The sequence below is a fragment of the Mustela nivalis genome, assembly GCF_964662115.1.
Source record: "Mustela nivalis genome assembly, chromosome: 3".
Lineage (NCBI taxonomy): Eukaryota > Metazoa > Chordata > Mammalia > Carnivora > Mustelidae > Mustela > Mustela nivalis.
Genome location: NC_139022.1, coordinates 140,931,832 through 140,958,888, shown reverse-complemented (window position 1 = coordinate 140,958,888; position 27,057 = coordinate 140,931,832). Strand labels below are relative to the sequence as shown.

The following is a 27,057-nucleotide window of genomic DNA, read 5'->3' as shown; positions in this document are numbered from 1 at the left end:
ATTTACAGCAGTAAAAGTCAGCTGCACTTGCCTCTAGAAGAGCTTAGCTCTGGCACTCTTGCTGGAGCAGCCCTGACTGGCCCTGGTCTCCAATAGCAGCTGCATATCCCCTGTGAAAGAGGACCAGTGCCACCTTTTTAAAAATGCGTGCCCCACCCACTACTTTCAAGAGCAGGAGAAGTAGCTGGCTTTCCTAACATGTAGAAACAGACATAGAGAACTAGGAAAAATAAAAGACAGAGGAATGTCTCCCAAATGAAAGGATAGGACAAAATCACAAGCAAAACTGAGATAAGTAATATACCTAATAGAGAGTTGAAAGAATTTGATGATATAAAGACACTCACTGGACTTGAGAAAAGAATAGAGGAGTGAGACACTTACACAGAGATAAAAGGAACCAATCAGAGATGAAGAACACAATGAATACAATTAAAAATACAGCTGATGGAATGAATAGCAGGCTAAAGGAAACAGAAGAATGAATTAATGACCTGGAAGACAGAGTAATGGAAAGTAATCAAGCTAAGAAAGTGAAGAAAAGAATTATGCAAAATGAGAAGAGACTTAGAGAACTCAGCGACTTCATCAAGCATAATAATAACATTTGCATTATAGAGATCCCAGAACAATTTTGGCAGAATATTTATGAAGAAATAATAGCTGAAAATTTTCATAATCTAGGGAAGGAAACAGAAATCCAGATCCAGGAGGTACAGAGATTCCTCAACAAAATCAATCCCAGGAAGTCCACACCAAGACACATAGACACATGGTCACTAAAAGTATATTTCCAAAAATACTAAAATGAGGATCTTGAAGAAATATTGGCATATTCACATTTATAGCAGCACTATTCTCAATAGTCAAGAGTAGGACACAATCCAAGTGTCCATCAATGGATGAATTGGTAAATAAAATGTGGCATGTACTATGATGTAATGGTTTTCACCCTTGAAAAGGAAGTAAATCATGACAATACTATAATGTGGATAAATATTGAAGATACTATGCAAAGTGACATAAACCAGTTACAAAAAGACAAACACTGAATGATTCCACTCATAAAATTCATATAAACAGTCAAATTCATAGAAGTAGAAAGTAGAATCCTACCTGCCAGGAGATTTGGGGAGAAGAAGTGCATAGTTGTTTAATGAGGGTAAAGTTTCAGTTTTACAAGATGAAAAATTTCTGGAGATTAGTTGTACAAAATGTTAATATATTTAACATTACTGAGTTGCACATTTGGAAATGGTTGAGATGATGAATTTTGGTTATGTGTTTTTTACAATAAAACAATTTTAAAATCTATTAGAGCAAATTAAAAAGTTCAGCAAAATTAGAGACCATAAAAATCAATATTTAACAAATCCATTGTATTTCATGCTCTAATGATGAATAATTTCCCCCAAAATGAAGAAAACCAATTCCATTTACACAAGTTACACATATCTAAAATAGTAAAACATTTAGAAATAAATTTAACTAATGAAACCTTTGTACACTAAGAATTTAAAAAAAAAATGTCAAGAAACAGACCTAAAAATACAGAGAACAAAGTGGGGAATGCAAGAGAAAAGGGGGTTGGAGGGATGGACAAAAAGGGTGAAGGGGAGTGGGAGATGGATGAATAAGTCACAAGAATAAAGGACACAGCATTAAGAATACAGTCAATGATACTGTAATAGTGTCATATTGAAAGGTAGGTACAATTGGTGAGCACAGCATATAGAGATATTGAATCCCTATGTTGTACACTTGAAACCAAAATAACATTGTGTATCATCTATCCTCAAATAAAAACATTTTTTAAAGAAGAAACATAAATACAAGCTGAATTTTTAAGAGATTCTTTTTTTTTTAAATTTAAGAACATTAAAAAGCACTGCTAAAAGAAATTAAAGAAAACTTAAAGAAATGGAAACAGATCCCATGGTAATAGTTTGGAAGACTTAATCTTGTTAAAATACCAATAATCCCTAAAGCAATTTGTACATTTAATGTAATCCTGATCAAAATTCCCACCTTGTTTTTTGCCAAAATTGACAATCTAATACTAAAATTCATATTGGATTTCAAGGGACTCTGGGTAGCCAAAATAATCTTGAAAAAGCACAAAGTTGGAGGATTTACATACCTAGATTTAACACACACTACAAAGATACAGTGAGGAAAGTATGGTACTGGCATAAAAGATTGACACAAAATAATAAAATAGAGTAAGGAGTCAAAATAAATCCATACACATCTCAATTGGTATTTTATGACCTTATTGTTTTCGTGCAGTTTTAGATTTATAAGAAAATTGAGAGGAAGATACAGAGATTTCCTTTATATTCTCTGCTCCTTCCCCATGTATAGGCTCTCCTGTTCTCATCATTCACTAAAATGGTGTATATATATATATATATTTTTTTTTTTTAAAGATTTTATTTATTTGAGAGAGGGAGAAAGAGCACAAGTAGGCAAAGAGGCAGGCCGACGGAGAGGGGGAAGCAGGCTCCCCACTGAGCAGGGAGCCTGAGGCGGGACTCAATCTGAGGACCCTGGGATCATGACTTGAGGTGAAGGTAGAAGCTTAACTGACTGAGCCACCCAGGCGCCTAAAATGGTATATTTTTACCAAGGATGAATCTACACTGACACATCATACTTACCCTAAAGCCATAGTTTTCCTTATGGCTTACTCTTGGTATTGTACATTTATAAGTTTGGACAAAAGTTTAATGAAATATATTTATCATTATAATATCACGAGAGTATTTTCATTGGTTTAAACATTCCCTGTGCTCTTCCTTTTTATGTCTCTCCCCTGAGAAATACTGAACTTTTTACTGTCTCCATAGTTTTGCTTCTTCATGAATGCCATATGGTTGGAATCATAAAAAATATGCCTTTCCAGATTGGCTTCTGTCAGTAATATGCATTTAAGTTTCCTCTATGTCTTTCATGGCTTGATAGTTCATCTTTTTTTTTTTTTTTTAAGATTTTATTTATTTATTTGTCAGAGAGAGAGAGAAAGAGCGAGCGAGCACAGGCAGACAGAATGGCAGGCAGAGGCAGAGAGAGAAGCAGGCTCCCTGCCGAGCAAGGAGCCCAATGTGGGACTCTGATCCCAGGATGCTGGGATCATGGCCTGAGCTGAAGGCAGCCGCTTAACCAACTGAGCCACCCAGGCGTCCCAATAGTTCATCTTTTTACGGCTGAATAATATTCTGTTGTCTGGATTACCACAGTTTTTTTTGCCCATTCACATATTGAAGGATAGCCTGTTTTCTTCTAAGTTTTGGCAATTATGGATAAAGCTACTACATTATAAAGATTTTTGTGTGGACACAAATTTTTAATTCCTTTGGGTAGAGGAGGACAATCAATGAGGTAGAATTCCCATCGCTGATGGATACTAACTTCCACCAGTATACCCAAAGATCCTAGAAGACAATAGTAGTACCTACTTTTCCTAGCAACATTTCCCTACCATTAATACAGGGCTTAACAGATGGTAGTGATTTTTTTTAAAATAATATGTTAAATAAAAGGAAAAACAATACATGTATAAATTTACCAGCATTCACTGAATGTTTTTTATAAATGTCCTCTATAACAAAAAAAGTCTATGAAAATGGCTGAAGGCATTTTTTTAAAAAGATATTTATTTATTTATTTATTTATTTATTTATTTATTCATTTGACAGAGAGACAGATCACAAGTAGGCAGAGAGGCAGGCAGAAAGAGAGAGAGGAGGAAGCAGGCTCCCTGCTGAGCAGAGAGCCCTATGCAATGCGGGGCTGGATCCCAGGACCCTGAGACCATGACCTGAGCCAAAGGCAGAGGCTTTAACCCACTGAGCCACCCAAGCGCCCCAACTGAAAGCATTTCTATAATTGGCTCTAATGTCTACATTCTAATGGACATTTTCATTAAGAATCAATACTAAAGATGTAAATGAATAGGTAACTCCCACATACATCAATCTTTTAGAGGTGGAAGTGTTCAGTGAAAAAGAGAGCAGGCCTGATAGTGTAGCGGATTGATACTTGTCTTCTAGTAATCAGTCTACATTTCTGCCATTAAAATCAAGCTTCAAATGAACATATAACCACCCAAATAAAGCTTGTTTCTTGTTGGCTGAGAGATCAAAGAAATGGAGAATCACTGGACTTGGGTCACAAATGGATAGACTGTATTGATGAACACAGAGTTGTCTGGCACCCCAGGATCACCAACTTTTCTCTTGATAGATCCATGAGAGGAAAAGAAAATTATATAAATTATCTTACAAACCTCGGAAATCTTACAATATCTTTGAACAGACTCTCTAAGTCATTCAATGATAGACAGACCCATGTTTTAGAATTTAAGCACATATTGCCTGACACTTGTAATCATAAGGTTAACCTGGAGTACATATTAGAATCAAATTCCCAGATCCCTCTCTTAGAGGTTTTGATTGTTTAGGATAAAGAGGAGCCCAAGTGTATGTATTTTTAATAAATAGAGAAGAAATTTATTATTTGTTCATCTTTGAAAATATTTCTTTAATTATAGTTACCAAAAGTATTCATGTCTTTTTATCCACTAAGAAACGAAAGAAAGGGTATTTTAAAAGGATAATATTATTGAGCATTGTGTTGATTGAAATATTTATGCTTTTAAATTGCATTAGGTTTTATCTTGCTCAGTTAAGAATCACACAATTAAGATAATTTTTCAGTTGTCTTTGAATAACTGGAGATAAAAAAGAAAAAAATCTCTTAATCATAGGGTCTTAGGAAAATTCTTCAACAACATATTCCATCTTAATACAATAGAAGTCTTTGTCTGGTTATCTAGAAATTTAAAACCCTGACTGAGTAGATTCTAACTGGTTGTAGAATCTACCACAAAACTGGATCACAATAAAAGCCGTAGGAATGTGTAGCTCAGGCAAAATCAGCATCGACCATAATAACCAAACTGAAATGCTCCGCCACTTTCACTGTAAAGAAAGAAAGAAAAGGAAATTATTAAAAAAAAAAAAAAAAACCATTTAAAATCTCTAGGTATTGCACTAAGTGCTCCACAATGAAGAGAATTTAAAAATAGCATAGTGTGCAGAGGTTGTGCCACAAGCAGGTGGGTTTTGCCTGCTCAGCGGCACTGCACATGTTCCCCCCACACCTGAGGCTGTTTAGCTCTTCCTACACACTACCCCACAGCTTGAAACCTCCACAGACCTGAGAGGGGAGAAGAGTAGAGATTTTCAGATTAAAGGAGAGAAAATATATGTGATAGAAAATAGGTCAGAAAAATTGACCAAAATGAAAGACTGCAAACTCCTTTTGAGTGAAAGATACAGGAAAGGGGTTTTCATGGAAGGTTCCAGAATGCCCTGCTTCTAAAAAAGGTTTGGAGTGTGTCGTGGAGTTCAAGAGACAGAGCGGAGCATCAGGGAAGCACTTCTTAGCATGAACAAGCCCGCTGTGATGGATTTCAGAGTTCTGTAGCTTCCTCAATAATGCCCATATTAGCTTGCAGTTACACCAGGGAGACTACCTACCATTTATCATCTGGACTTTGGAATTATATCAGTCACTAGACTGTCATTAGTAAATCATGATAATTAAATTAAGTTCAACTGGTTGAATTATACATTTGCAGAATATCCACAGAGTTATATTTGAGAGCTCAAATACAAAACTGCTTCCAGAAATGAGAATTTCAGGGGTAAGTACAAGTGTGTTTCTGTGGCTTTTACAAAGAGAGTAGTTATTTTCTGTATATACCGTGCCTAGGCTATCAAAAACATGGGTTTTCCTATCATTCTATGATGGTTTCTTCATTATTTGGGGAGAGCCATATTTAGTCTTATAGTTGTTCTTACAGTTGTTCATTGCAGAAAACGCATGTGTTGGAATAAGTCTGACCATTGGTTGCACAGACTGGATCCTTTTCTCTTGTGCAGAAATGTGATGGATGCATATAGACCTCACAGCTTGGCTGTTAAACATAAAGAGACAACATAAAATGTATTAAGTAATGAACTTTTTAAATAAAATGTCCTTTAACCTTAATAGAAAATGTTATGCATTTAAATGGAATAAATATATTCTATATTGAGGTTTAAAAAATAAACATCAATGTACCCACAAGTCCACTTACACATTAAATATTTTTAGTATATTTTTACACACTCATTATTTTTCTAAAAAAATTTCAAATGGCTAAATGTATTTTTATAATTTGGGCACTTTGCCTGCACTTCTCCTCATACTAAGGTCAGATTTTCCCCAGTTGGCCCTTGATCAGTGAGAGTCTTGGAGGTATGGACCCCCCTACCTTGCACAGTTGAAATTCCACATATAACTTTTGTCTCCCCCAAAACTTAAATACCAATACTCTACTGTTGACCAGAAGCCTTATGACAACGTAAACAGTCAATTAACACATATTTTATATATGATGTTCTTACAATAAAGCTAGAGAAAAGAAAATATTAAGAAGGGCGCCTGGGTGGCTCAGTGGTTAAGCCGCTGCCTTCGGCTCAGGTCATGATCTCAGGGTCCTGGGATCGAGTCCCGCATCGGGTTCTCTGCTCAGCAGGGAGCCTGCTTCCTCCTCTCTCTCTCTCTGCCTGCCTCTCTGCCTACTTGTGATTTCTCTCTGTCAAATAAATAAATAAAATCTTTAAAAAAAGAAAAAAGAAAATATTAAGAAAATCATAAGGATGACAGACTGTACTGTCCTGTTAAAAAAAAAATCTGTGTATAAACGGACCCATGCAGTTTAAAAACCAACTATATTTCATACCACAGGAAATAAGAAAATTTTTAATAATTCCCTTGTCTTTCTCAATAGTTTCACTACTATGTAATCTGATAGTTTCAGATTATTACCCCAGTTGTATGAATTCATATATATGATTGTTTGCATATGTGTATATAACCATATAGATATGTAATTTGCTTAATGATGGAAATGTTGATTATTTACAGAAGTAAACAATAATGTGTATATTCTTACATAACCTGTTTTCTAAATGTCTTTGTTTTTTTTTTAATTCTCTTATTTTTCTAGAATAAACAGTTGTACTTTAAACACCCTTTAACCCATAACGGACACTTGTCTATAACAAGGCTATAACTAATAATGGAATTTTTAAGTAATGAGATTTTACCTTTTCTTTTTTTTTTTTAAGATTTTATTTATTTATTTGACAGATGGAGATCACAAGTAGACAGAGAAGCAGTCAGAGAGAGAAGAGGACGCAGGCTCCCTGCCGGGCAGAGAGCCCAATGCGGGGTTCGATCCCAGGACCCTGGGATCATGACCTGTGCCAAAGGCAGAGGCTTTAACCCACTGAACCACCCAGGTGCCCCTTACCTTTTCTTTAATGTCAAATGATTTTATTTGTCTGGCAAGATTCTGTTTCTTGAACTTAATGTAATAATAAAACTGTTTGTTACTTTTGAAGGATCATTCTGTCGTACACAGTGAAATTTGCTGTTAAAACTTACAATATAAAAAATAAAATTTAATTCCTGAAGTATTAACTTACCATTTGACGACTTTTTGGGAAACCTTTAAAAGAAGTTTCTGCAACCAAGCCCCCCCCCACACACACAAATTAAAAATAAGATAAGAAGAGAACACCATCAGAGCCTCTGGTGAAAAGTACCCACATCTTTTAGTAGCAAAATATTACACAAATTGCCTAATCAAGACCCTGCAAATAATGAGATGAGCCTTTTATAGCAGTATCAAAACAGTAAGTTCACAAACTAAATTCAGATATAGAAAAATAATTCCAAATTAGCCTCGCTCTGTGAAAATTATCTTATGTATTCTTTAATAATAATCAAACCCTCCTATAAATACTATAATTGTGATTTTTCCCCATTTTTATAGATAAGACATCTTAGTTGGAGAAGAGAATGATTTGCTTAGTGCCACTTATATGCCTTGTAAAAAGTCGCTTAATATGAATAAAATTGATTATTATTTAATTATTTAGTACTCAGGTCTAATATCAGGGATCTCTCCACTACCTCACAGGTACTTTATTCTGAAATTCATGGGCTACCTTGGGCTTTAAGGAGCATAAGTTGTTAGCAGAGGAATCATTCTTTCCTTATACAAGCCTTTGACTCAGAGGTAGCAAACAACAAATCAGATTTTCAAGGAATGTCAGACCTAGACGACACCATTACTTTCCACACTCTGCATTTAGCAACCATGGAATCTGACTGCCAAAAAGGAAAAAAAAAAAAAAAAGTAAATATCTTTTGTCATAGATCAACAAAAAAATAAGTTCATTCTATAAATTCATCCGAACCCACCTCTTTGTCTCCACATCTCTAAGGTGGGAGATGAGATAAGGGAACTCACTGATGCAATTTCAAAAGGTATTTCTAACATACTCAGTTTCATTTTGCCAGTTTAAGATTTATAAATCCTATAAATCAAATTCCTCCATTTCTAGATAATAGCAGTTATTTGCTGCATTTCTAAGATATGGGAAATGCTTCATCGAGGACTGAAAAATGTACTTACCGGAATAATGAGGAAATGCCAAGGCAATGATAAAAATAACTTTGATCCATGTCAAGAAGAAAGACATTTTTACCAAGTCTGTGGAAGAAACCCACAGAGACGTTATAACATATGGCACAGGGACAATCCACCCATTTCCAAATAAAACTTGCTTATAGGTGAAGGAGCTTTTCCACTTTCCTAGACTCCTACTTAGTGTGGACTATTCCCTTTTTCCTTCCCTCAACCCACAGTGTCAACAAGACATACGTGGTAACAGAAGACCTTGTATGGACTTGAAAGGAACACCAGGCAAGTTCTCTGTGCATATTTAAGTAGGAGCTGATTACTCTCCCAACCCTTGGCTCAGCCCACAAGGAACCAGGCTGCATTTATGGAAACATGCACTTTCAGAATGTTTTTCATCAGAAAGTAAAAGCCATTATTTCAGGAAAGACTGACCCACAGCAGTCTTCCCATCAAATCTCCATACCACAACTACCTTTACAGAGAAGGCAATGGAGACTGGAGTCTCCAGCTCTAAGGATGGTGCCTGTTGGGTTCACTTTACTTCTCCACTATTTCCACCCATCTGAGGAATCCCCTTTTTCCATCTGATGGTGAGGAGCTTAATGGTGGTGAGATGGCTCCTAGCAGGTAAGATGCTGAGGTATTCTGTGTTCTGTCTAGAGGCTCTAAAACAGCCGTGAGAGATGCCTCACAAATGCATTATCCATAGGTCTTCTCTAAGCAGCAAATTTGGGATAGTTTGATCAGATGTATCCAGAAGTATGGGGAGGGGAGATGGTAATAGTGTTTTGAAACCAAGATAGAAGAGAGATGTGAAATCTTTCTAAGCTATTGAATGGGAGGAAAAGGAGAATCAAAAGAAGAGAAGAAAGGATTTGGGGAATTGTAATTAGAAATATAACTTGGACTCAGTATTTTGCAATGCCAGGAGCACACAGGACTTAATTGGAGATTTGATTTGTGTTAACCTTTTTATTTTGAGATCAGTGGAGTTTCTCCTAACCTTAAATACTAATGCAGGGAGTTCTCATGTTCCTGTTAATCAATTTCCCCTAATGGGAACATCTTGTAAAATGATAGTACAAATTCACAACCTGAAATGTTAAAAAAAAAAAAAAATCCTACTTGACCATTGGAATGGCCCACTTTGGGGACCTGGGCTAGAGGACAGTGTGTGCCCTGAATTGCATGATGGGTAATTCGATCTTTACCTCAAAGTTAAGTGGAAGACCCTACAGGGTTTGAAGTAGGAAGAGATTTAATCAGAGCTATTTAACTTATCTGCTTTGTTGTCTGGCTCAGTGTAAGAGATTTGGCAGATGAAAGTCTTAATTTCAAATCCCATCTACCACTGAGTAAACTTGACACAATATTCAGACCTTCTAAGCCACAACTTCCTAATTTTAAATGTGAGAATAATTTCTGTTTCATAGGCTTGCATAAATATTAAGGTTAAAGTATTAAAAGTTTATGCATAGGTTGTGTGTCATTCTTAAATTTGTCACCCTAATCTAACCTGCATTTTTTTTAATCAGTGAAGAAAGCCAAGGTTTAGAAAAGAATCCTTGAATCTAGCACCATTCCATGCAAACTCAATGGGAGGGTACCAAATCTGATAAGTGCAAAAAGTGTTCCTTTATTATAATAAAGTGACTATTGCGTTTACATTTGTCCTTTAAAATATTTAACTAGACACCATCAAAGATATCCATGCAGGCAAATCCTTTTGGCACATTTATGGAGAAATTAAACTGAAGTTCTCTTACACATATTGATCAGCAGAGGTTAAGAGCAGGAGAGACTGCCTATGTTGCACAACAGGTCAGAAGTTTTTAAATTAACCACAAAAGAGAATGTTAAATATATGGATTATTTAATGCATAACTATCCCCCTTGAAAATGTTTAATATGCACAAATGGTTGAATATATGCATAAATGTACAGATATTTAACTATGCTAATACCTCACACAAATATATATAGTGTATATATAGATATGTGTCCCTGTATGTGTATCTATATGCGTGTATATATCTATATATGTATCTATGTATAATAACACATATATTACATTTGTAATAATATGTATTATTACATCTACACATTCATAGATACCTATATACTTATGCATATATATACACATACACAGTATATGTATACTTACTACATATTATATATAATATGCATACTACACATAGTACATATACATATGTGTATATCTATATATACATATCTATATACCTAAATTATCTAGGTGAGCCCTAAATATCATCACAAGTATCTTTATAAAAAAGAGGCAAAAGGAAATTTGATGCAGACACACAAAGAAAAGGCCTTATGAAGATAGAGTTGAGAAAAAGATGATAGGTAATAGATAATATATAGAGATAGATATGATAGATAATAGATATAGGTAGATAACAGATGAACAGATAAAAATAGAAACAGAAGAATAAACAAAGATATTTCTCTGTAACTATCTTTTTTCATTTAACAGTCAATCGTATATCCTTGTATAAATATGTACGTAATTATAATATACAAGTACATACACAATTCCTTTTAAGGTATTATTAAGTACTTTTGCTAGCAATGTTGTATTGAACATGACTGTACAGGTCATTATACGCTCATTCAATACAATCTAGACAATTAGAAGCTGAATTTTGAGTCAAATAATATATGCAGTTTAAAATTTACAGATAAGAGCAAATTACTTCCAGCACCCTTGTTGTTTTTTACTATGAAAAAGATAAATTACAGTCATGACTGTTTCTCCACACCTCATCCAATGACTGTCTTCTTAAATATTCATGTTTCCACATACACATCTAAATATATACACACATACAAAATATATATATTTGGATGATTTTTTTTTAGTTACAGAATTTCTTCATTTGGGAATTAAGTTAAAATTATAAGTTAATGAAACCACAATTTCTATTTTTTATTACTTGTATCAATTTTTGTCTACAAACATGGTTTACCTCCCTATGTAAGTCCTGAATGTGTGAAGAAGTGATTTTTTTTACTAATTAATAAAATTCACTGTGATTTTCTTCTCTGCAAAATGAGAAATTCTGAGTCTGTGGTGGAACCTCTTGTCACACATGGCATTTACAAGTGGAGCAGCTTATTTGAACTGGTGATGTGTGAACTTTTGACAGGCTGCCTATTGTCTACGGCCATACCACCCTGAACGCACCCGATCTCGTCTGATCTCGGAAGCTAAGCAGGGTCGGGCCTGGTTAGTACTTGGATGGGTGACAGGCTGCCTATCATACCCATTTAAAAGCTCTGAATATTAACTCTTGCTGGAAAATGCTGACTACATGCTTATTTATGTCTCCTCTCCAATGTTCCAAAATTTATAGCACTTAGGAGATCCTTTTAGATACTGAAGACAAAATAGCAAATATAAGGCGATCAATACAGGCAAGAGAATTAACCATGGGATTCTGTAGAAGCAGGCAAATCCAAGAAGCAAAAGAAACTAAATCTGATCATCAGAGGCAGGTTTGGTAATCACATCTTGTAGCTGGATACAGTTGAAAAACGATGGTCAGGGTCATCTAGATGGCTCAGTCAGGCATCTGCCTTCAGCGCAGGTCATAATCTCAGTGTCCTGGGATAGAGTCCCAGGGCGGGCTCCCTGCTGAGCAGGGAGTCTGCTACTCTCTCTCCCTTTGTCCCTTCCCCTGCTTGTGCTCTCTCTCTCTCTCAAAATAAATAAATCTTAATAAAAAAAAAAAAGAAAAAGAAAAGAAAACCATGGTCAGCCAATGAACTTTATTCTTAAAGAAGTCAAAGGCAGACACGCTTAGAGCACCTCTTATGGGAAGGCGTATGTCATTATCCAAACTAATAAACTCAAAGATACTACTTTCTTCCGAAAAATCAGATTCATTGATGCTCTCTGTGGGATATTTTGCCTCACTTTCCACCTGCACATAAGCCCAAGTCTGTCTCTGAAGCAAATTGCCTTGTCAGAAAACAGGCAAGATCTTACCTGCCATACAGGTAATTCCTTTATGGAATTTTCATAAAGGAATGTGGGGATGGTCACAGAATGGTTTTGCATCTCGATTTTGATGGTGGTTACATGACCATGTATATTTGTCAAAACTCAGAAAGGTATACCAGAAACAATGAATTTTACCATATATAATTTAATTTAAAAATTAAGTTAGAAATTTCCATTTTAAAAAACAGTATAGTAACCAACTATCTGATCTTACCTGAAAACCAACATTTTAAAATACATAACTATTTAATGTAGATCATCTAATTTAAAATAGCCTTTTCATGGTGTCACTTTTTTAAAAATGATGTCTGGAAATGCATAGGAAAGAAATTACACTTGACCTCGAAGAGCCCATAGGTTAAATCACATTTCTTTCCCTTCATACCTAGAAATATAAATTTACAAGTGGAGCAGCTTATTTGAACTGGTGATGTGTGAACTTTTGACAGGCTGCCTATTGTCTACGGCCATACCACCCTGAACGCGCCCGATCTCGCCTGATCTCGAGACGAGAAATATACCTAGAAATATAAATTTAAGTGACAGATTTAGGGAACTATCATTCATTTGTGAAACTACTGTGAAACCCACCAACCCCACCCACTACACAGTGGGCAGGGGAGAGGTACGGGGCGGGGTGTAGAGGGCAGAGAATGCAGTCTCCCCTTCATGCAGTTGTCCCCTTCTCTTTGAGCTCCTGCCTCCCCAGCAGAGCTGGAGGGATTCTCACATAAACATGGCTTTCCTTAGAAAGCCAGTGATATTCAAAAATCTTCCTCCATTCTGGGAAGTAAGTCTGCAGGCTAAGCAGTGGTTCCTGGCAGCAGAGCCCCTTTGGTTGCTTCTTAGTAAGCCATTAGCACAGGGGAGTCTGGCTGTTGTTTTTCTTTAGAATGTGTGGTCCTGGTGACTTTTCATCCTCCCCTTGGCCTTGGTTATCAACAAGATAACTCCTACTTAGGGTCCTAAAAGATTAGGAAAGACTTACAAAGCATTAGGATCCTAGGAGGAGTGGTCCTCAACATCCTGCAATGCTTGTGTGGTAGCCAATTCAGTGTTAACATCTCGCTGGGGGTGCGGAAGGAAGGATGATGAATGGAGGAATCCAAGATGCTAGCAGAGTGTCCTTGACATAGCTGACAACGAACGAGGTCCCAGACCGCATGGTTCCTGAGAAAAAGACCCCACAGTTCATTTTATACTGGTACAAGGTGCCCAGAGATGTATTTGTGTATGTATATATATTTTTTTCCAGCTTTATTGAAATACAGTTAATATATATTGTTAATTTTAAGTTGTGCACGTGTTGATTTGATACACTTTTATATTGTAAATATATTATATATTACAACCACAGTATTAGCTAACGTTTACCCTGTCACATAATTACGTTTTTCTTTTTTGTGGTGAGAATATTTAAGATCCACTCTCTTAGCAACTTTCAAGTGTATAGTCAGTAGCACTAATTATAGTCACTCTGCTATACATTAGATCTCTGGAAATTACTCATCTTATAACAGAAAGTTTGTACCTTTTGACTCACATCTTTCCATTTTTCCCATTCCCCAGCCCCTGAAAACTACAATTCTACTCTATTTCTTAGTATAGGGTTTTGGTTTTCTTTTTCCTTTAAATTCCACATATAAGTGATACAGTATTTGTCTTTTTCTGTCTGGCTTATACTTAGAATCATGCCCTCAAGGTCCATCCATGTTCTCACCTATAACAGGATTTCCTTCTTTTTCGTGGCTGAATGATGTTCCATTGCATTTATACACACACCATATCTTTATCTATTCATCCATGGACAGACACTTAAGTCGTGTTTTATTTTGGATATCATGAATAATGATACAGAATGGGAGAAAATATTTAAAAATCATATATCTGACAAGGGGTTAATTTCTAAAATATAATAACTCATACAACTAAATAACAAACTCTCCCCCCCTCAAAAACACACACACACACACACACACACACACACACACAAAAATCTCACAAGCATCTGATTAAAAAATGGGCAGAGGAGGGCCTGGGTGGTGCAGCTGGTTAAGTATCCGCCTTTGACTCGGGTCAAGATCCCAGGGTCCTGGGACTGAGTCCCTTGCTCAGAGGGAGCCTGCTTCTCCCTCTGCCTGCTGCTTTCCCTGCGTGTTCTCTCTCTCTCTCTGACAAATAAAATCTTTAAAAAAAAAAAGGAACTGAATAGATATTCTTCCAAAAAAACATACAAAGGGCCAACAGATATGTAAAAAGCTGCTCAATACCACTTATGATCATGGTAATGCAAATCAAAACTACAATGAGGTGTTACTTCATACCTGCCAGAAGGGCTGTCTTCAAAAACACAAGAGATAGTAAATGTTGGCAATGCCACGGAATAAAATGGAACCCTTGTGCACTACTGGTGGGAATGGAAATTGGTACAGCATTATGGAAAATAGTATGGGAGTCACTCAAAAAATTAAATATAGAATTACCATATATTGGAGAAATCCCATTTCTGGGTATATAATCCTCTTGATAACAATATGGCACAACACCATATTGTTCCTGTAGACACCAAGTTTCACAGCAGAAATCTAGAAGTTTTTCATCTTGTGTAACTAACTTTATATTCACTAAGCAACAGTTTCTCCTCTTCTTCCTCCTTCAGCCCCCTGGCAACCACCACTTTATTTTCTGCTGCTGTAAGTTTGACTACTTTAGATAACTCATACAGGAGAAATCATGCCAGTATTTGTTCTTCTGTGACTAATATTTCATTTAGCATAATATCTTCCGGGTCTATCCACATTATAGCAAATTGTAGCATTCCCTTTAACTTTAAGGTTGAATAAAATTCTGTTGTATATGTATACCTTCTTCCTTCATCCTTTTGTCTGTTGACATTTGGCTTATTTCCATAGTTTGATTATTGTGAATAATGCTGCCATTAACACAGGAGGGTAGATATCTCTTTACGATCCTTATTTCAATCTTGGGGATATTTACTTAGGAACAGAATTGCTAGATCATATGGTAGTTCCATCTTCAATTTTTTGAGGCACTTTCATTCTGTTTTCCATGGTAGGTGCACCACTTTACATTCTCACCAATGTCTTAGTCCATTTGGAGTGCTATATAACAAAATGCCACAACTGGGTAGCTTATAACAACAAAAAAATGAATGGTTCTGGAGGCTGAGAAGTCTGAGGTCAAGGTGCAAGTATGGTTGCATTCTGATGAAAATTCTCATCCTATTTCATAGCTAGTGCCTTCTTCCTGTGCCCTCACTTGGGGAAGGGGGATAGTGTTCTCTCTGTAGCCTCTCTTTTAAGGTATCAATTCAATTTATGAAGGTTTCACCTGCATTACTGAAGTACCTCCCAAAGACCTCAGAATATCATCACGTTTGGGAGTTAGGATCTCAACACATGAATTTGGGAAGGGCACATTCAGACCGTAGCACTAACAGTGTGCAAGACTTCCAATGTCTCCACATCTTTGCCAACATTTGTTATCTCCAGTGTTTTAGCCATTTTTAAACCTGGTTATTTGCTTTCTGCCATTGAGTTGAAAGAGTTCCTTTTCTATTTTGGAAAATAAGCCTTACCAGATAGGTGGTTAGCAAATATTTTCTCCCCTCTACAAGTTGTCTTTTCACTCTATTGATAGTTTCCTTTGTTGTACAGAAACTGTTTCACTGAAGTAGTCCCACTCATCTACCTTTGCTTTTATTGCCTGTTCTTTTGATATCACATTGATGAAATCATTACCAAGACCAATGTCAGCTTTTTTCCCCTTGTGTTTTCTTCTAGGAGTTAAACAGTTTCAAGTCTCACCTTTAAAGTTTTTAATCTGTTTTGATTTGATTATTTTGTAAATGGTGCAAGATAGATAAGAAATGCCATATATCCAAAAAAGGATAAATATAATCTATATGTTGGTCTAAAAACAAGCACTTCTTTAGTCATATTCCAATGTTACCAATATTGTTTTAAAAACCCAAGAAAGTCCATGCAACTAGCTGACTGTGTTTGTATCATGTAATCAACTCCCCATCCTCACCCCTCCCAGTTTACCCCTTTATCATTCCTTTCTCCCACATAGACCAGAGGAAGTCACCTAACCAAATTTTCTATTTATGATTCCCTATCTTCCTTGAGAATTCATAACAATGCATATGCTCATGTACAGTTTTGGATATTTTGATAATTCATGCAAAAAAACCCAAAGTGTATGCATCATACATGTCTTTTTTTCTACATTCTCTGTGACACGAATATATACTGATGTTTAGAGCTGTAGTTTCTTTACTTTCACCCCTACCTAATATTTCACTATGTGGATGTATAGAAATCATTGCTGTTTATTCTTCTACAAACTGATACTTGAGGTGTTATTTGTTTTCCATTCTTTTGTTGGATGAATAAGTCTACTCTCAATAGACTTTTACATCTCTTAGTTTTGTGCACAAATAACCACCTATGGAATAGTTTGGAATTTGGGGACAATAGGGTAAATACACCATCACTTTGTATAGATAATGCTAAATAGTTTTAGATGGTATTAGATTCTATTTCTTAACCTTGGTGTAATAATAATACATAATTTTACTTTTTGGAGAATTGGGGTCTTTGTACATTTTGCTTGGTCAATTTTGCTGTGATTTGAAAAAAATAGAAAATCGTTAAAAATTTACATGTTTCAACTTCCAAATGAACCAGTAATTACTTACCAAATGTCTTAAATGTGATGATTTTTAAAAAGCAGTTTCAATAACCAAAGAACAGTTTAAAAAAATAAAAAGGCCACATATATATCAGCAGTAGAACTGCCACAAATGAGGTCAGAATTTTGTGGCAGTAACAAAAATAAAATATTTCAAATATCTCCAAATTTTAGAAAAAATTAATCCCCAAATTAACCTAGATCTGTGAAAAATGGTGTCAAATATTATTTTTAACAGCTCCTAGTACCTACTTAAAGATACCTATTTTAAAGTTTTTATTTAAATGCCGCTTATTTAGCAAAGAGTGTAATATTAGTTTAAGGTGTACAGCATAGTGACTCCACACTTCCATATATCACTGGGTTCTCATCACAACAAGTGTACTCCTTAATACCCAACACCTATTTCAGTCATCCCCTACCCACCTCTCCAGTAACCATCAGATTTTTCTCTAGAGTTAAGAATCTAAGGATATCAATTTTTGAAAAAATTATAAAAGAGACATTTCATTGTGACATAAGACGATGCCTTGTGTGAAGTCACTTAAATTTGGAGAAATTCTGCTTTAATATCAGGGTTCTATTCAATACCTAACAGCTACTTTTTTCCAAACTTTATGGAGCCACCTTGAACTGTAAGGGAGGTAACTGGTCCCCTGGAGTAAGAATGAGTTCTTTCCTTACACAAGGCCTTGATTTCAGGGACTCAAAGCTGATAAGTAAAAAATCAGATTTTCAAGGAATACTGGATCTAGAAAAGATCACTCGTTCTCTGTATTTTGCACTGAACAACAGTGGAATCTGGGTCCCAAAAGGGGAAAGGAATTTAGTTAAAGTTCTTGAGTTGCAGGTGAACAAAGAGCTAAGGTCTATTGTCCATTCTAACCCACCACTCTGTTTGAACTTCTCTAACATGGGAAATGAGAAAAAGCAGTTCAATGATGAGATGTTTAAAAGAAATTTATAACATGCCCTGTGTCATTTAACCAAGAATTAAAAGGTCAGTAAAACGACCACTCCATTCCTAAGTTACAGCAGAAAGCTTCCTGTTTTTCTAGGACACGCAGTGTTTTACCCAGGACTACAAAATTTATGCACCAGAAAAAGAGGAAAGACCACGGTGATGAAAATGGCTTTGATCCATAATAAGAACAGAGTCATTTGATTGAGTCTGTGAAAGCATACATCAGTATGCTTGCAGCAATGGCATAGGACACATTGCCCATCTTCTATGGACAGGCAAACAGAATTTAGGGCACATTTTATAAAGTGTCTTACTTTATAATGAAGGAACTACTCCTTCTCCCTATATTCCTAGTTAAGGTTACTGTTAGTTCTGCTTTTCTTCCAACCCTAAAATTCAATAAGAAGCATGTCAACAGAAGGTTGTTCTAGAGATTTTAGAGAAAAGCCCAGGTAGAAAGTGCTCTGTGAATAGAAGTTGATTACTTTCCCAAATCTTTGAGTAAACACACAAGGAGCTGACTGCATTTCAAGTAAACATTCACATTTCAATCTAAGTATTTTCCTCAGAAAATAGTGGTTATTTCTGGAAGGATCAATCTGGAGCAAGACTCAAAACTATGCTATACCCTGGGACTACCTCCCTAGGTTCCCTGCTTGACATACTTCACACAAAGAGAAAATGAGTGAAGCAACAGAGGCTATTGTGTTCACCCTTTTCCCCCAGCCATCCATCTCTGTCCAAATAAAGTCACTTTTATTGAGATGTGAGTGATGAGCTCCTTGGAGTAATACAGATAGCTCAGGGCAGGTAAGAGATAAAAGCCTCCCCCTGGAGGCTGTAAAGTACATCAGGAGAGATGCCTCACAAATACTTTTCAGTAGACTTTCCCTCAGCAGGAAGTCTGGGACAATTTGATTTAATGTACCCAGAGTATGAGGAGAAAAGAAAGAAATGTGTGCAGATACAAGTTTTAAGATAGAGAAGATAATATGAAAACATTCCAAGTAACTGAGTTGAAAAAGAACAGGAGAATCAAGCAAGAAAAAGAAAAAGTTTGGAAGTGCTAATTCAACAAGGGTCTAAACCCTTGGACCTTAAGAAAAGCTAGATGAATATCAGAATCACTTGGAGAAATTCTAAAGCCTAAAGATGCATCATTCTACTATTAAGATTATGAACAACTATTAATAGTGAGTCCTGGGCATTGCTATGTTCTAAAATCTCCTAGATGAGACTCAGGCCCAGCCTGGGAGACAGCACAGCATAGAAATTGCTAGAATAGGAGCAAAAGAAATCTGGAGATTAAAGCTGAAACCAGATGAGGCATTACCCTAAATTATTTTATAAATAATTTGATCTTTACTTCAGAGGAAAATGAGAAACACTAAAGGCTTTTGATATAAAGGAAAGCTTTTTCCATTATTTTCTTCCTAACTAACCCATTGGCTTTACAGCCTGATTCAGTGGAAAAAGCTTTGAGTGATCAGTTTAAATGCCATCTACCAATGAATAACCTGGACTCAACATCTAGACTTTATAAGGCATATTTTACTTATTTTAAATATGAGAATCATAACTCCTGTCTGACAAGTTTGTCATAAATATTGGAGTTAAAATACTAGCACTGTCTGTACTTGTGTGTGAGGATTACATTTGCCACCCTAACTACCAGTAATTAGCACTGAAGAAGCCCAGAATTTAGAAATATCAGAGACTCTAAACTTCAAGGGGAATAGATTTTACTGGCACAAAAGAGACCAATAACCAAAACAATAGCAATAGCACAAACACCAGGAGTTTATGGGGAAAGTCATCATAAAGAGTCACTATAAGGGGGGCGCCTGGGTGGCTCAGTGGGTTAAGCCTCTGCTTTCAGCTCAGGTCATGATCTCAGGGTCCTGGGATCGAGCCCCACATCGGGCTCTCTGCTCTGCGGGGAGCCTGCTTCCTCCTCTCTCTCTCTCTCTGCCTGCCTTTCTGCCTACTTGTGATCTCTGTCAAATAAATAAATAAAATCTTTAAAAAAAAAAGAGTCACTATAAAATACTATTAACAATGTCCATTTTCAACAAAGTATATGAGCATTCATGATACAGGAAAGTATGTCCCATACACAGTAAATGAAAAAGATGCAAGGATAAAAATTCTCTTCAAGGAGCTAAGATGTTGGACTTAATAAAAAAATTCAAGGTAGCTTTTATAATTAAGGATCTGAGGAAAACTGTATTTATAGAATTAAAGAATGGAATGATAATATTTCAACAAATATAGAATATCATTAAGATACAAACTTATTTGAAATAAATAAATGGAATTTCTGAATTGAAAAGTACAATAACCAAAACTTAAAAATTCATAATAGACTAGAGCTAGCAGAAGGAAGTATCAGTGAACTGAGGTTAGATCAACAGACAGTAAGAAATCTGAACAGAAAATAAAACAATAAGATAAATTGAACACAATATCAAAGAATCTTGAATACCATTAAATGTACCAACATATGCATAATAGGAGTAGCAGAATAATATGAGAGAAAAGAGCAGGAAAATATTATTGGAATGAAGACTGAAAAATTATCAGATTTTGTTTTAAAAACACTATTCTACAATTTAAGACAGTGAATTATAATTAGGGTAAATAAAAAAAAATCTAAATCCAGACATATGACATTCAAAATACTAAAAGTCAAAGATAAGTGAAAGCAGCAAAAGAAAAAAAATGACCCAGCATATATATAAGAATAAAAATATAATTAACTTCTAACTTCCCATCAGAAAATATAGAGGCCAAAATTGGTGGCTTAACATATTCCAAGTACTAAAAGAAAAAAAAAATCAACCAAGAATCTTATACTCCGATCAATGATCTTAACAAAATAAAGACATTTTCAGAGAGAAAAATACTAAAATAATTTGTTGGTATAAGACCTTGGTCTTGACTTACAAGAAACATTAATGGAACATTTTAGGTGAAAGAAAGTGATATCAGATAGTATTTTGCATCCACATGAAAAAACATGTGCAATCAACTTCTGGAATGATAGCATGAGAAATTCTACTGACCCATTCTCCAATGAAACTAGTATAAATATTTTTTTAGTCAAGTCTATGGAAATGGTTTTAAGAGCAAACAGCAAATAAAGAAGCATCTACTTTTTAAAAATCTATACAAATTCATAAGAAAAGCAAGAGTCTGCAGTATATGAACCAAGGTGCTTCTCCCTTTCCCTTTCTCCCGGTCAATAAGGTGGAGACTCCATTCTAGACTGCTCTCCAAGAACACAGGAATATCTCTTTACCCAGCTCCAAGCTGGAGAATTTTCTTTCAAGGAAGAGCAGACCTTCAGCCTTTCTCTTCTTACTTCCAACTGTCTGTTGCTGAGGCTAACTCCTGAGTGAGTGGGCTCTAGACCTGGGGGCTTCCTCCTCCATTCAACTCCTTATTGTGGAATGGAGGCTCTGCCTTGGGTATGGCTTATAGTGAATACTGTACACCTATGGCCCTTCCCTCAGTTCATGAGATGATAGTCCTACACCAAGAGAGGCAAATAAAATTAACCTGAGGCTACTGTTATAATTCCCTGAATGCCTAAGTCCTACAGAATGGGTGTCACTCGGAGAAAACCTTGTCATTGTCCTCACACCCAGCTCCAGAGCCTTGGTTCAGAGGTTTTGCTTAGGGGAGAAGCAGGCCATAAAACAGATAGCTCTGGATCTCTTCCCAAAGGAACTTCGTTTACAATAGAGTGAAAAAAAATTGAAACCTCAGAGCGCTTTCAAAAACTATGGGGGTTGTTGTGAAGGAAATTAGGAGGTTTGTGGACTTAATGAAGACAGCCTAGACTACACGTTAGCTAGTTTGCAGGACACAAATAAGGAATAACACAGCTGGGAAGAGCCTTTCTGTGGTAAGAATAAATATAAAACACTGACCTCAGAGACTATTCCACACAAGGAAATACAATTTGATTAGATTAGTCTGTAGAGGTATTTATGTCCCAAGACATTGTTGTAAACAATAGCATGATCCGCTGGCAATTAGTGGAATGTCAATTCAGAGACAGAGTGGAAGAAGCCCAATCTGTACCACTGTTATTCAGGGGAACTGTAGGCATACCCAAAGTTGTGCCTCCTTAAAAATTAGCATCAAAGACTTAACGTTTAGGGGATTGCATTTTAAGATTATTTGCTACAACATTTTGCTTACATTAATATGAATATTTTGGGGCATCTGGGTGGCTCAGTTGGTTAAGCATCTGTTTTTGGCTCAGGTCATGATCTGGGGTCCTGGAATCAAGTCTTGCATTGGGTTCCCTGCTCAACGGGAAGCCTGCTTCTCCCTCTCCCTCTGCTTCTCTGTCAAATAAATAAAAAAAAGTTTTATTTTTATTTTTTTAAGATTGATGGTGATTCTTTTTTTTTTTTAAAGATCTTATTTATTTATTTGACAGAGAGAGATCACAAGTAGGCAGAGAGGCAGGCAGAGAGAGAGAGAGAGAGAGAGAGAGAGAGGGAAGCAGGCTTCCTGCGGAGCAGAGAGCCCGATGCGGGGCTCAATCCCAGGACCCTGAGATCATGACCCGAGCCGAAGGCAGCAGCCCAAACCACTGAGCCACCCAGGCGCCCCCAAAAAAAGTTTTAAATGATATGAATATTTTCTTTGTCATAAGTATTAAATATTGTGTAATTCCCATCAAGATTCTCTTATAAACTCAGAGAATATTCATTAATTTGCAGGCATATGGATAATACATATTACCATATGTATTTCAGAATACACAGTCTGTGATGTCTTGGAATTTATTAAGGCTTCCCATATGACCTAAAAGATAGTCTAATTTTATAAATGTTCTCTGTGTGCTTAAAAAGAGAATTTATTTTGTTTGACATAATGTTCTACATATATCTAAAAATCCAAGATAATTATACTTATTTAAGTTATACTTATTTGGAACAAATGTTTTTATTGGTTTTTAGTATTCTGGTTTTTTACAGTGAAAATGCTTCTTAAGAGTCTAAGTGATTTGGTGTGGGAACCTGTGTTTCCATGAATTCTGTCTGTAACTTGTACAAAGGAAGAGCTAACGTCAGGCAATTGCCCGAGTTCTTTTCTAGTGTCTGTAAGGAGAAAGGTGGAGATAAGACTAAGGGCAGAGAGGACTAGACAGAACCTTTGGTATCCACTCCCATTGCTACCACTAAATCTGGGACCTCCTCTAGTCGAAGTCAGCTCTAACTCTTTGACGTGTGCAACACTGGGAAGCAGCAGCCTGGGGAGTTTGGAGGGGAAGGAGTTAGAGGCAGGAATATCCAAAGGAAGGTGGACTGCCAGAATGAACTCCCAGCTAAAGCAGTGCTTTTGCAACAACCTGATATTATGTGTGGACACTGGAAGCCTGGGCTGTTGCCGCTGGTCTCTGTGTCTTAGGAGAAGAATAGGACTACAGAGATCAAATGAATTATCAACATGTATATTATGGAACATTGATGAAATATTGATTCTTTTGGATGGCACCATGACCTGGTGTGCCTGGACCCTTCAGGGTAATTGTCACCAGTGGCAACTAACCTAGTCTCTTTGCTCTAACTTATAAATAGTATTTTTTATACTTGGGAGGTACTGTTTTCTATGTGTGTTGACTAAGTTGTTAAGAATGAGAATTTGTTTGACTCGTTTAATAAATACAGTGAATGATAGCAGCTTAACATTATTCATATTCCTAGCTGGCTGTCCATTCCTTTTCTACCATCACTGTCATTGTGTCTTTATCACTCACTGACTCTTTGCTCAGCTGTAGTATGGTTTCTGAGCACTTATATGTCACATAGTATATGAAGAAATAGTTCCATGTCAATAAATATTCTTTTACAATATTATTTTTTAATAGTTACTTATATTTTCATTCATAGATAAACCAAACTGTGACCAACTCTCTGTAAGGTGATTTCCATTAAGCAGTGTCACAAAAAGTCCTGTTGTGAATATTTATAGAAACAACTTTTTTTTTTTTTAAAGATTGTACTTATTTATTTGAGAGAGAGTGTGTGAGAGAGAGAACTAGTAGGGTGAGGGTCAGAGAGAAGCAGACTCCACTCTGAGCAGGGAGCTGGACGTGGGGCTTGACATAGGGCTTGACATGCGGCTCAATGTGGGGTTTGAGCCTGGGCCTCTGGGTTCATGACCTGAGCTGAAGGCAGATGCTTAACTGACTGAGCCACCCATGATGAATTCTCATTTGGGAGTTTAAAAGTTCTACAAATTTATCTACTCACCAGCAGTTTGTTTACAATATTTTAAAATCTTTGACAGTTTTCCTATTTATTGCAAATAATATTCCAATATAGAGATTTTATTCAATTCACTTCCAATATTTATCTATTTTTATATAAAAACTGTCTTTTCACCTACTGATATAATAAATTATAGTAATCTCCTAATATGTAACTGTCCTTTCATTCTTTTTTTTTTAAGATTTTATTTATTTATTTGACAGATAGAGATCACAAGTAGGCAGAGAGGCAGGCTGAGAGAGAGAGGAGGAAGCAGGCTCCCTGCTGAGCAGAGAGCCCGATATGGGGTTCAATCCCAGGACTCTGGGATCATGACCTAAGCCGAAGGCAGAGGCTTTAACCCACTGAGCCACCCAGGTGCCCCAGTCCTTTCATTCTTGATATAAATCCTACTTCTTCATTGTAAACTATTCTTTGGCATACTGTTAAGTTTAATTGGCTAATCTTTATTATCTTAACGTATTTCTAAGATTTCTAATATAAAATAGTATTGATATTTCATATATATGTATGTGTAAGTACGTGTGTGTGTGTGTGTGTATAGCAACTTGCACAGGTTGAAAGTTAACAGATTGAAGAATTTCACAAAATCAACACACCCAATTAAAAATCACCCAGACCAAGAAATCAGACATTATCACGACCCCAGAAGCCCTTCAAGTCCCATTAGAGTTATGAGCTCCATCTACTTGGATGTTCCCATGGTATCTCAAACAATACCTTCACAATAAAATTCATCCTATTCTCCAAAGCATTTCTCACCATCTATTGTCAGGGTTGCTGGTAACTTCTAGATCATAAGATAGGCCTATAGCTCTCTGGACCCCCAGCTTTAATATTAGGGATTTTCAAGGTCTGAACTTATTCTGTTGATCATCACTGTCCTGACTGTCCACTTCTCATCCAGATAACTGCTCTCTTCCCTCAGTCAAGACGTTGAAACCCCTTAATTAAGTTTAGCTCCACTCCAGAGTATGAGGCTCAGACTGATCCTAGTTATGGATTTTGAAAAAGTGCTAGGTGCAGTTTACACGATTCCAAATTTGACAAATTTGCACATTTTCCCACTAGGGTTATGGGTCCTGATTATGATAACCCTGCTCCTGATTTGCTTTAAGGCCCACCTTATATACCATTCAGTAGCTAATTTTTTACTGTGTTTTCTTCGGGTAGAATCCATGCTTGGGTATTGGAGAGGGCATGGGTTGCATGGAGCACTGGGTGTGGTGCAAAAACAATGAATACTGTTATACTGAAAATAAATTTAAAAAATTAAAAAAAAAAATCCATTCTTTCCTGACATTACCAGGAATCCTTTTTCCAAGAGACTAAAGCTTAGCCTTGTGTAGCCCAAGTGTTTGCTGCTTAAAACTTTCAAAGGTCATACTTTTTTCTCAAGCATAAAATGAGAAGAAAAACATATTTTTGCCTCAATGCTTTCCTAAATTGTTGTTCTCCTTTCCTATCATTTTCATCCCCATGCTGCCATATCCACACACTTCACCAATTATTTCTGCCCAGAAATCTGGCACAGAGCACTCCTTTCCAACTTCCCTGCTGTCCCGCTATCCACTCGAGGTGAATCCATGAGGCTGTCCTTTGACTTCGCTGCATACTACCCAGCACATTTAGAGGCACATGGGTAAATGTCTTTTTTTTTTTTTTCAATAAAAAAGCTGTTTACTATCCAAAAGGAAATACAGCATCGAAGGATAAAGTTAAAACTACAGCATATACATGACTTCTTCAGAAAGAAAGTCAGAAGATTCTGCAACATAAATCACATTGGGTGGATTTATGTCCACTGTTTAACCTGGCTCCTCTTCCCTCTGATTTATGGTTTATCTTTCAAAGTGTCGGGTTTTTCTCAGCTTGGAATCTCCACCCACCATTAACATCCCAGACTGGAGGAGGTCCAGAGCTGGTGTGGTCTTGCTAGGGGATTTTTTCTTTTCAATATTCTAATCTGTGTGAGTTGCCTATTTCCCAGGAATGAGCTTGCACGCATGTGCACACACACACACAAAGTGCACACACACATCTGCCAAGATCAAGTATTAATTTTTTTTTAAGATTTTAGTTATTTATTTGACAGAGATCACAAGTAGGCAGAGAGGCAGGCATAGAGAGAGGGGGAAGCAGGCTCCCCACTGAGCAGAGAGCCTGATGTGGGGCTCATCCCAGGACCCTGAGATCATGACCTGAGCCGAAGGCAGAAGCTTAACCCACTGAGCCACCCAGGTGCCCCAAGTATTAATGCTTACATTAATTCTCACTGTTTAAATCAATATCTTTTCTACTAAAGGCTCTGATTGACAAATACGTTGTGAAATCAAAGTGCATTACAACATGCATCTTAATGGAATAAACTAGGAGAAAACAGAATACAATAGAAAATACCAGAGTGCATTGCACACAGTGTAACTAGGATTTTATGATGCTTCAGGTATGTGAGTATATGTATATTTGTGTTTTGTTTGTAATTTAAAATTTCTTTCTTTTTTTTAGTAGC

General features: G+C 36.3%; 1 protein-coding gene across 1 annotated transcript in view; it reads right to left on the bottom strand.

The window, feature by feature from the left end:
• LOC309860956 (uncharacterized protein) overlaps positions 1–27,057 on the bottom strand; it is a gene marked incomplete at its 3' end in the record, with an annotated part of 88,210 nt that overhangs the window by 1,199 nt on the left and 59,954 nt on the right. Inside the window, exons 4-8 of the mRNA XM_082723377.1 lie at positions 13,561–13,742; positions 8,537–8,614; positions 7,542–7,564; positions 5,868–5,983; positions 348–351 (exon numbers count right to left, since the gene is read on the bottom strand). Of these exons, the coding sequence (XP_082579503.1) occupies positions 348–351; positions 5,868–5,983; positions 7,542–7,564; positions 8,537–8,614; positions 13,561–13,636 (297 nt within the window). The 5' untranslated portion in view covers positions 13,637–13,742. The remainder of the gene's footprint in view (positions 1–347; positions 352–5,867; positions 5,984–7,541; positions 7,565–8,536; positions 8,615–13,560; positions 13,743–27,057) is intronic.